This window comes from Anolis carolinensis, chromosome 1 (assembly GCF_035594765.1).
Source record: "Anolis carolinensis isolate JA03-04 chromosome 1, rAnoCar3.1.pri, whole genome shotgun sequence".
Lineage (NCBI taxonomy): Eukaryota > Metazoa > Chordata > Lepidosauria > Squamata > Dactyloidae > Anolis > Anolis carolinensis.
Window position 1 is genome coordinate 5127862 of NC_085841.1, and position 11839 is coordinate 5139700.

The 11839-nt window shown below is 40.3% G+C and overlaps 1 protein-coding gene across 12 annotated transcripts in view; it reads left to right on the forward strand.

The window, feature by feature from the left end:
• hmbox1 (homeobox containing 1) overlaps positions 1 to 11839 on the forward strand; it is a 117265-nt gene that overhangs the window by 90197 nt on the left and 15229 nt on the right. For 5 of the 12 annotated variants that reach the window (XR_507253.3, XM_062968809.1, XM_062968810.1 and 2 more), the window contains exons 8-10: positions 672 to 767; positions 4786 to 4880; positions 5130 to 5231. Coding sequence is in view for 11 of the 12 variants with exons in the window: in XM_062968809.1 (XP_062824879.1) it covers positions 672 to 767; positions 4786 to 4880; positions 5130 to 5231 (293 nt within the window). In the remaining variant the exon portion in view is untranslated. The other 7 variants (XM_008118573.3, XM_008118572.3, XM_062968814.1 and 4 more) reach the window with 7 other exon arrangements.

Here is an 11839-nt window from a genome sequence, read left to right on the forward strand (position 1 = left end):
AAATTCACATTTCAGAAGTTATAAAACAAGTAGGAATATAGTCATTTGCGACTTATCAACCACAGCCCACCCTTTTAAAGAGACTAAAAGTAATGGCAAATAAGGAGCAATAACTGGTCACCATGTATCATTATTTTTGTTCCTGGGTTATAAATGGAATTTCCTAATTGCTTCTGTCATAAAAACATGGGGAAAGTGTATTAAAATATGACAACTTTGTTTTTGTGGGAGGGACACCCTGCAGCCCATTTTGCTCTAGTTTTGCAATGAATATCTCCTAGGGTCCCAACCAATTCAACATAGTTTGTGACACAAGAACAAAGTTTCTGGAATATAACAACTACTTTCAAAGTAAGTACCACACAATTAAACAGGAAATAACACTTTCAAACCAGCAACAGATCTTTTCCCCAAATTTATAATAAGCTACATTAATTGAATCCTAAGTAATGGGAAAGAACATAAAACAACTCTCCAAGTTCTGATTTGCTCTGCTCTGCTTGTAACAAGAAGGCTTGGGATGCATCTACACTGTAGAATTAATGCAGTTTGACACCACTTTCACTCCCCTGATGTAAGTAGGCGAAACATAGCATCCACCATCTTGGGACCTATGTAGACAGCGCAAAGTGTGTTTTCAGCTGGTGTGTTGGTTTGTTTGTTTTCCCCAGGGAAGAAGCTGTCCGACTTGGAGCGGGTAACCTCCCTCAAAGTGTACAACTGGTTTGCCAACAGGAGGAAGGAGATCAAGCGGCGAGCCAATATCGGTAATGTTTCAGACAGCCCTGACTTTGTTGCTGGGGAAGAAGGGTGGAATGAGCTCAACTTTTCTTAATGGGAACGGGATGGATGACAACAGGGTTTCAAGGCCTTGTTCAAAACAGACGTCTTCTATTCTTAACTTGTGCTACTCAATCACATCGAGGGAGATCTTAGAAAAAGTCTCCAGAATCCCCCTGTTATGCTCCCTGAGTTATGATTGTTTCAGAGTCTATCGTTCCATTTTTTTTTAGAAATGAGGAAATAATGAAAAAGACACACACAAGTATATATACCCCTGAAATGTGGGCTGATCACAAAAATCAGGGACCCCTCTAGCTGTGATTATCACTGCAAGTTTGACTAATGTGATGTTTTGCTGTCAAGGCCTGAAGTTGGCTCAAATTATTTCCTGCCCTCTTTGTCATCATATTACACTCACTTCAAATTCATAGCTCTTCGATAGAGCAAAATAATATATTCGATTATAAAATTTCCCTCAATGAACATCCTCATCCATATCATCCTCCCCAGCTTCCTCCTGCATTTATTTAGCATGTTTGTAGCATTCCAAACTCTATAAAAGTAAAGCAACGTGAACCCAACTGAAGTGGCAAACACAAGACCCTCCAGATATGGTTGGACTGCAACTCCCATTAGCTACAACTAGCATTAGCAGTGGCTGTTAATAATGGAAGATGTAATTAAATATATGTGGGCATGATGCTTCTGTTCCATTTTTAATTATGTACAGAAGAGAAACCTTAAATACAAAATATGCAAGGGGTGTATCTTTTGCAAACAGCTGTGTGATTGATTCCAGTGTTAATTTACGTATGATTTTGAGTTTTTTCCTAAATGAGCATGGTGTTATTTTTGAAGAATATAATGGTGTTAATTACATCAGTAGCCCCAAACGTTCTTCACCAATTTTTTCCCCAGCAGAGCTCCTAGAAACCCCAATACAGTAGAGTCTCACTTATCCAACATAAACGGGCCAGCAGAACGTTGGATAAGCAAATATGTTGGATAATAAGGAGAGATTAAGGAGAAGCCTATTAAACATCAAATTAGGTTATGATTTTACAACTTAAGCACCAAAATATCATGTTATACAACAAATTTGACAGAAAAAGTAGTTCAATAGGCAGGAATTCTACATAGTAATTACTGTATTTATGAATTTAGCACCAAAATATCACGATGTATTGAAAACATTGACTACAAAAATGCGTTGGATAATCCAGAATGTTGGCTAAGCGAGTGTTGGATAAGTGAGACTCTACTGTATTTCAAAAACAAAACAAACCCCAAAGCTTTGCTTGAAATTCTCTGTTCTTCCTGCTGAAGTCTCTGTTGTGCAAGACTTCTCTAAAGTATTTTGTTTTTAGATTATGTATACCACGAACGCACCAGATCCCATCTGATATCAGAAGCTAAACAGGGTCAGCTGTAGTTGTACTTGGAAAGGAAACAGCTAGGAAATGCCAGATGCTGTAGATCTATTTTTTTCAGAGGAAGGCAATGGCAAAACACCCATGAATAAATAAAAGTAAATCCTATAATAGGGCACCTTAACCAGAATCAATGTTCAGGGTGCACAGCAACAACAACTTAGTATTTATTTTTTATTGATATGAGAAGATGTGACTCATTGATAAATGCAGTAATGCTTGGTAAGGTAGAAGGCAATAGGAAGAGAGGAGGAAAGAAACTCAGTTGAGGAAGCTATGGCTGCTCTGAATTGCCAGGGCTAGGTTGACTTACAGGTCTCATCCTTGGAGGCTATGAGTTAATGTTGGTTTGATGGCAGTCAACAACAATAACAACACACGTTGAGAATGGTTAGAACATTGATTTTAGAGATGCAGAGAGCCAGTGTGGTGTACTGGTTTGAGTCTATGACTCTGGAGACCAGGGTTGGATTCCCTGCTTGATTGTGGAAACTCACTAGGTGAATTTAGGTGAGACACACTCCCTGGGGTTGGGAGGAGAGTGAAAATCAATACATGCATGCATGATAATGGAGGAGGGGTGGAAACTATATGGCCTATGGTGCCTCAAGTTTGGTTTTGTGGCCCTGTTTTTGTTTGAAAAATGGAAGATTTGTGCCAAAACAGGAATACTCTCCCCCCAATATTTGAGCAAAATAACTAAATAGATGCACATCATTTTTTATTTTAAAAAGAATTGACCAGATGCAGTAGAGAGCATTTGTTGACTTTGAAAGGTAGCAGAAACTCACTAGGTGACCATAGACAAGCACACACCTGTAGCCTCAGAAAACCTCATGATAGGTTCACCTTATGGTCAAAAATAGCCTGAAGACACACAATAACATGCTTCTATATATTATTTGCTAAAAGGTACATGGGATAGAAGGTTTGCTTGTCCTCCTTTTTTGCTGATGGGCAACATGACTCTACTGAGTTTTTGACCTGCAGTGCCCAGAATCCTCTCTGGCATGGCCAGTAAGTTTTCTAAACTTCGCAGCTGACATTCCAAGCAACCAAGCTGTTGCTTTGGGTGACAGAACTTTTTTGGGAGGTCCAATTCATGTGTGTAGCCAGAGATGTGTGCTCAGGTTGCCTTGGAACATTAGAGAAGATAAAAAGCCCTGGTTTTCTTGTGGCTGGATGTAATGTGAATTACACACCAACATCCAGAAAAAAGGTTCTAGTGCAGACATCTGAAACTGCAGCCAAATCTCTTGGTTGGATGAGACATTATACTTGAGCTATGAGCCAATGAGAGCAGTGAGGAGGGGAATTCTATCTGTAGGAATTTGCTAGATCCTCCAGATGATTTGATGTTATTCTTCTTCTGGAAGTTAAAATTGTCAAATCAGCAAACTTCTAGAGTGGACAACTGTCTAGGGATTTGTGGGACGTGCAGTGTAAAACTATGGGATGCTGGTACTGGAAATAGGCTAATGTACTGCTGTTTGGTCGTATCCATGGTTTCAGGTTACTTCAAAACAGCCAGAAATGTTTTCCCCAGGGTCGGTGGGCTCTTATTGTACTTTTTCCACTCCAATCACTGCTTTGATGGATGAGATAGCTGTAGTGATGTCCTATCTTTCTTGCCTTGGTCCTTAAGCTATGCTTCTGGTTCAGCCCTGAGATCTAGCCCCGAGGTCATGAATTGTGCATGGGCTAACAGCTGAACAAAGATCTCGGCTAAGAACTGGGTTTGCTTCTGTATTTTTTTTTCTTTTTTTTAAGAAATTGGCATTTATGCTCCTCCAACCAAATTAATTTTCCTTTTTTAACAGTGCAACAACACACACAAAAGGGTCTTGCACCATATTGAAATGAAGATGAAAACGGGACCCCACACTGGGTGCGTGTTTCTTGTAAGAACCATCAAACCAGAATGTAAGACAAAACCAGGCCTATCCCACAAGCATATGGACACAGAGAAAAAATGACTTGCAAGCAGCTCTTCGTGGCTTCAGTAAACAAGTTCTTGTTTTTTATTCTTCTTGCTTCTTAAAGAAGGATCTTCTAAATCTGAAGTTTGTTTGGTTAGAAGTGGAGACACAGACGGAGGGAAAGTGTAAAACGTGATGCTGGGCGCAGATGTTTGCCACTTCCATTCAGAAGGAAAGTTTTTATCCCTAATGCCAACCAAGCCAACTCCTGCTAAAATTTCAGACACCAGAAAGGCAACTAAATACAATTCTGAGTAGTCAAGATTGTTGGCTTCTGTATCCTGGAAAACCATCTTGCCCTTTGCTAGCAAAACCAAAATAAATTCTATACAATGAGAGATTATGGGAATGTGCGCTGTAAATCCTGCAGATTTGCACAGTTCTTTTTTCCTTTGAAGAATTCAGTTTTTCTTGGTGCAGAATTTTAAACTTTTATTGCAAAATAGAACAGAGTCAACACGGCGCTGGTTGCTTCTTTGTGGTTCTTACAACAAATATCATTTCCCCGTTTGTGAGGGTTCCCATTTTTCATCTTCATCCTTATCGGTAACCCTGCAGCAGATAATTCAGGGATCCATTTGCTTTTTTCGAAGAAGCAGCAATCCTGGAGAGTCATGGGATAGATGTACAAAGTCCCGGAGGCCATTCCAACAGTGACGACGTAGACGGGAATGACTATTCAGAACAGGTAAGTATCTCAGCCCAGGTGGGTGGCCCTGGGCATGCAGTCCCTCCTCTAGGCCACCGTCCTTCATGGGTGGGAGGTATATCCAGATACGGAGGGGGAATGTGGGGCGGTGGGTTGGGCATCCTTCCACACTCTGAAATAACTTGCCTTTTAATGTTATCATTTAACGGAGGGGAGGCGGGAAAGCTCGGCTTCCCACTCCCCTCGGTCACCAGCCTTGACCCCCATGGCTTTATTGTCACACAACAGGACACTTGGCAAGTACGCAATGGGGAGGAGGAGGGACGATGTACAGAGGGAGGCAGAGAAGCAGAGAAGGTAGAAGAAGACAGGAGGATCAGCTCAAAACAAGCAAGTTGACTGCTCTGTTCACACAAAAGTTTGAAAAATTGCGGGGTCATGGGGCGTTTGACTCTCCAGACTTGCACCAACCATGCCTTAGAGTGATCCTACATCTGTTTATGCTGTCTGCCGCTATAACCTGAGCTGTGTGTATCCTGCAAAAACCCTTCCTTGTAATTTCACAAACCAAAACAACCTGAAAAGGTTGCTAGTTGTTGTTTTAGAGCATGCGGGAAATTGAAATATATTTGAACGTGGTTCGGTAAAGCCTTGGAAGCCAGAGAGATTTGTGCAACGTCAAATGACCATTGATGTTCATTTGAACAGCTTGGGAAAAACCAAGAATGCCTGAAAATTTCCCTCCTCCCTCAATTGAGTCACAATCCTTTCTGTTTCCTAAAGCCTCACTCCTGCTCCCTCTGATTCCCCCTCCTTTCATTGGCTGTATAGTTTTGATTCCCCAACTTTTCATTTCCTCTTTGCCAAAGATTATAGCTATTATTAATATTTTTGTGAAAGCATGGAACTTGGAAGCAGAATAATGAATGCTAGAAGTGAGACGAAAGGGGTACAGATTGGCTTGAGGCTCAGAATGTACTCTGACTGTGGAACAAGGAGTTCCCTCGCTGTGCAGACTTTTGAATTGCACTTTTGGCCTGGAACACACAGCCCTGATTATAGCCCAGAAATATACTAGTCTTTCTCCCTCTTCATTCTACCCAAATCCCCCCGGTGCAGCGAATGCAAAGATGCATGGCTCCTCTTTTCCTAAGAATGAATGCATTTATCATTAACTTAGTAAGTGTCCCACCCGGACCTTCTTCTGTGGAGTGACCAAACAATAATGTAGGTTTTGGCTTTTCTCAGCCACGGAGGATTTCTGGGCCTGATCCTAGACAGATAGGCTCCTTCCTTTGGATACATGCAATTATTATCTATACATTTATATAAGTCTAGAATTTTTGTTCAGAAAATTGACTCACGTTAATTCTTATTCCAAAAAGTAACCATCTCTGTGTAGAGTGGCAAAATGCAAGAGCGTAGTCCATCCTGGGAGAACCTAAAAGAAGCATGGGCACCCTCTAATTTTCCCACCGCGGTACTACCTCTAGGCTTTTTTAATGTCTCGGTAGAAAAATTATGGTGGCAAGCAAAGGCCCGCGAGGCAACATTGGTGTTTTCCACTCTCAGTGGATTGACGTATTTATGGGTCATAACAAAATCCATAATTTACATGCCAAAACCTGCCCTCAAATATGAGATCGACTTATACACAAGTATATACTGTACTCCAGGTTGTCATTTAATGGTGGATTTGATTTAATGAATGGTGGGTTTCAGTTTTAATATTTCGAGAAATTTATTCACTGTGAAAACAGTTTCACGATTAAACTCGTCATTTCGGTGGGGGGCATGTCTCCTTTCTTTGGAGGTCTTTAAACAAATTCTGATCATTTCCTCTTTGTTTGTCTTTCCGGTTTCTTTTGGGGGGGGGGGTTCTATATCAGCAACATGTAAAACAAGTATATGGCGTTCTGACTATATGGAGAACAGGATAAGTCACACATTCTCAGCCCCAGAAAACACTGATAGAGTCACCTTAGGGTTAACATAAGTCAGAAATTATCTGAAAGGCAAAGAACAACATATCCAACTAGGCTCTTAGCTGTGTGTCTATGTTGATGGAGCTGTCTCCGATTGTGGTTGGAGAGGTTGCATGAGGTCCCCAAGCACCATTTGCTGAACCTGTTCTGTCACTTTTTCTTGCTGAGAAGATGGGTTGGAAATGGAATTGATCAATGGTTCCCCAGTTTGGATCCCTAGACTGTATTGGAGATCTGCTGCTCAAAGTCATAGACAGCATGGCCAGTGGTCAAGGAGTCTGAATATTGTAGCTAGCATAGGGTTTGGTTCTCTCAAGAACTTCTAAGAATCGATCCGGTGCATTTGCCACTTTATACTTCTATCTTTGCTCCTGGTTTCTTATTAGACTCCATGTACTGAAACCATTGCTTTCTGCCTCTATATGTATGCTTTGTTTTTGCACTTTTATTGCAGCATTGATGCATTTTAGATTTTTAACAGATTATTTTGTTCACGAGGTCATTTAAAGGGGAAACCAGAGGTAGCTGGTGACATCAGGTTCCCATTAGGTTTAATAGAGCTTCCCATGGTACAGGACTTTTTTTTTTTAAAAACTGGGTTCAATTTTTTTGCCAAAGAAAGAACAGCATCTGAGTGTTACGTACTCTACAGTTAGATAGGTTTAATGCCTCTTTAATGGCTATGGCTCTATCCTATGGAATTAGTAGTTTCGTGAGACACTACAATATTTCTGAGGCTGTTGCTTTGATTTATGATTCCTTAACTTCAAGATCTCCTGCATATTCAGTGGTAAAATAAAATGGAATTCCTGGTATAAAATGGTGAACACACTGATGTAGTTCAGTTTACCAGTCACAAACATTGATGGATGCCACTATTTCTCTGACTCTCTAGCTGTCATGGCCATCAGCCTTTTAAGCATCTCTCCAGAAGCTCAGCCAGTCACCTTTCACTTCCAACATCTCATTCTCTCATCTCCTCCTGAGAGATCCTTGCTTTATAACATATACTGGACATTACATACATAGTCATATAAGTGCCTTCAACTTGCCTAGTGACTTAGCAATGAGCCAATGAATTTTGCAGGCTTTTCTTAGCCAATGAATACTTAGAGGTGTTTTGACCAGTTTCTTCCTGTGAAATACAGCCTACAGTACCTGGGATTTGTTGGTGATTTCCTGTTCAAGTATTAACTAGGTCTGATTTTGCTTAGCTTTCAAGATCAGATGGGATCTTGTGCCTTTAGACCAATAGTTCTCAACCTGTGGATCCTCAGGTATCTTGGACTACAACTCCCAGAAATCCTAGCCAGTTTACCAGCTGTTTGGATTTCTGGGAGTTAAAGGCCAAAAACATCTGGGGACCCACAGGTGGAGAACCACTTCTTTAGAGTATTTAGACCTATACTGTATATAGAACCATCCTTTACTTCAATTTGTCTAATAAAGGCAACAGAATTCCATCTCCCAAAGGTCCATTACTGGCCAAATTAGCACGCAAAGGGTGTTGTATGCAAGGGGACCTTAGAGGTTAATTGAGAGAATGAAGGTGGTAGCATACACCTTTTGTTTACTTCATCAATGCATTTAAATTGTAGAATGCACACAGTTTGATACTACTTTAACTACCATGGCTGAGTGGAATAGAATCATGCGGTTATAGGTTTTACAAGGTCTTCCCCTTTCTCTGCCATAAAATGCTGGTGTCTCACCAAACTACAACACCCATGATTATATAGTATTGAGACAAAGCAGTTAAATGTGTCATCACACTACATTTATTCTACAGTGTAGATGCGCATCTCTCTAGGAATCTCTAGGTCCACCAATATAATTTGGTGGTCAGCTTCCAGCGGATGTTGACTGTAGACTTGTGCTGGAAAGCCTAGAGATTCTCAGAGAAATAAATTTGAAAATAACAGAAATTTCTTTATTTGAAGTTTTCCACTTTCATGGGGGTCCTGTGCCCCTAAATCCAACAAATGTAAAGAGCTGACTGTAAATTATTTTAAACAAACTTTTAAATTTCTGCTTTTATTATTTATTAATTTATGACTGGGTTCAGCAGATTTTCTTTGTGTTAATTACATATTTTGTTAATTATATTTTCATATCTAAGCTGTCTTAAGGGGGATAGATGGCCCTTAGAGGTTAACTGTGACTCACAAATATATCATTCAGCCCAGTTGCCTATGACTGCTGTTCATCTACCCAACTGTTACTTATTTCCAAACAGCAGGTTGCCTTCATATGCTCTTTACAAATGCCACTGGTGTTAGATCTCGCTAGACTTAATTTAACAAACATTAACAGTCATGACATGTTAATATCCAATTACACGCAGGTTCTGATCAGAGCTTGGAAAAGCTACTTTTAAAAACAAATCAATTGCAGCTCCTGTTCCAAATGCCCTCTCTAATAGTTAATTGCTGTTAAATCGGCTATTTTTTTTTGAAGCAGCTCTTTATATTCTCATTATTCAGAACTAAGCATAGAGATATTTTAAAACATTTTATGACTAGTGGGCCCTTGACATCCACTGGTTCCAGGAGGCCCCTGGCTACCAAAATCCATGGATGCTCCAGTTCCATTATATACCATGACATAGTAAAATAGTGTCCCTTATATAACCAGTGTCCCTTACAACACTCATTGTTCCTAGTCAGCATGTCTGTTGGCATCTTCATCTCCCTCCAAAGGCTAATCATGGCACTGAAGGAATTTTTGGTTTTTTGCCTCTCATTACAAACTGTGGGAATAAAGTAGGATGAAAGTACATGACTTGCCCAAGGCAACATAGGGCACATCTATAAAATTAATGCAGATTGCCTCTACTTTAACAGCCTATGGCTCAATTCTGTGGAATTGTGGGAGTTGTAGTTCAATGAGACACCAGAACTCTTTGGCAGAGAATGCTGAAGACCATGTAAAAATCCCAAATGCCATGAGTTCATAACATTGAACTTCAAGTAATAGCAAACCGCATTAATTCTACGGTGTAGATGATTCATAGTGACCATCAGTGAGGACTTGAAACTCAGACTTCCATTACAAAAGTGCAGCGTTTGAGCCAATGTATTTGGATTCATATTTGCCACACTGCAAAAATCTTTGTACTCATTAGTAGTGATTGTGATTTCAAGCAATAATTCTCTTTTAACATGGATTTTTGGATTAGAGGGAGAACCCTGGTGGGCCTGGTGTTAAATACCGAATAGGTCATCTCACCTATATTCAAATCACAAGAAAGGAGATTCCACCTGAACATTATGAAGAACTTCTTAACAGCAAGGGCTGTTGGACAGTGAGAAAGGTTTTCTTGGACGTTGGTGGGCTCTCCATCTCTGAAGGTCTTTAAACAGAGGCTGGATGGGCTTCTTTCAAGAGTGCTTTAATCACATGGTGAGCAGATGGATAAAATCACGCTTGTGGTCCCTTTCAGCTCTGCAATTCTATGATTCCTTTATCCTCCTCCAATTTATTTTTCTTGAGAAGCATTTGAAATATAAGGACCTTATAGGGATTTTTCGGTTCGCTTTGCTTTGTTTACCCACTGTGTATTTTAGGCTTTGAAGAGTTAGAAACAAATTGCAAAATACCCAACCATATAAAATAATTCACCCAAAAAACAGAAAAATGTGTCTATAGAGAGAAAGCAAGAGACACATTAATGCAGGCACAGAGAGAGAGATTTCCACTACAAAGTCTCTATTTGTCTTCTGCAGTGGAAATAATAACCCTTTGTATAATCTGACGGAATAAAGGCCCTCCACTTTCAATCAACTTCTGTAGATTGCATGTTTGCCATTCCTGCTTTTAGCTGAGATAAAAAGGCCAAATTTATGCCAGATAGGTCTCCCTTCACCTGTTTTAAACTACAAACCATGAGCCTGAAAAAGGCCTTACCAAGGAAAAAGTCAAGTTCTAGGACCTAGCTGTCAATGCTGGAAGTCAGTTCTTAAAATAAGATTGCGGTGCATGTCCATCTGTCTACCTATTACCTTGCTAAACAAATTCATTAAAATTGTTTTGCGTTGTTTGCTTTCAGAATTCCAGTTTTCTACTTGCAGAATTTGGATCTGGGGCTCAGGGAACAAGAAGGCAGAAAATCCAAAAGTGGATAGTTTTGCTCCACTATTCCCTACTGATCTTGAAATGGGGAGAGGTTCCACTTCATAGAGACCCCAAGGACCATCCAATCCAACCTCCTTCGGCTTGGCAAAAATACACATTCAAAGCACTCTCCACAGATAGCTATCCAGCCTCTCTTTAAAAGTCTCCAAAGAAGGAAACCAAAGTGGATTCTCGAGCAACATATTCTCCTATTGAACAGCTCTTACCATTAGGAGGTTCTTCTTAAGGTTTATTGACTCTATTGCTCCATGTCCTAGCCTCTACAGCAACAGAAAACAAGCTTGCCTCCTCAATGTGACATCCTTCCAAATATTTAAATGTGGCTCTCATGTCTCCTCTCCTCTCCATCTTCTCTTCTCCAAACTAAACAAACCCAGTTCTCTAAGCCGTTCCTCATAGAGCTTGGCCTCCAGACCATTTCTGGCTTGTATAGCTCCTTCTTGTATTGTGGTGCCCAAAGCTGGACCAGAGGATTATTCAAGACTGGTCTGAACAAAGCAGAATAGAGTAGAAGTGTGATTTCCCTGTACTTTCCCTGAACATTGTACTTCTGTGGATGCAACTTACAATTGCACTTGCTTTTTTAGCTTCCGCATCACACTGTTGATCCATGTTCAGCTTGTGAGCTCCTAAGACTCCTTCATCCCTTCCACGTGGATTGTTTTCAAGCCATGTGTCACCCATCCTGTATCTGTGCTTTTCATTTTTATATCCTAAGTATCATACATTTCCCATTGTTGAAATTCATTTTGTTAGTTTTGTACAATCAACTCTCTAATCTGTTAAGGTCAGTTTGGATCCTGAACCTGTGCTCTGGGACATTAGCTATTATGCCCTCTCAATTTGGTGTCACCTGCAAATTTGATAAGCTTGCCTTCT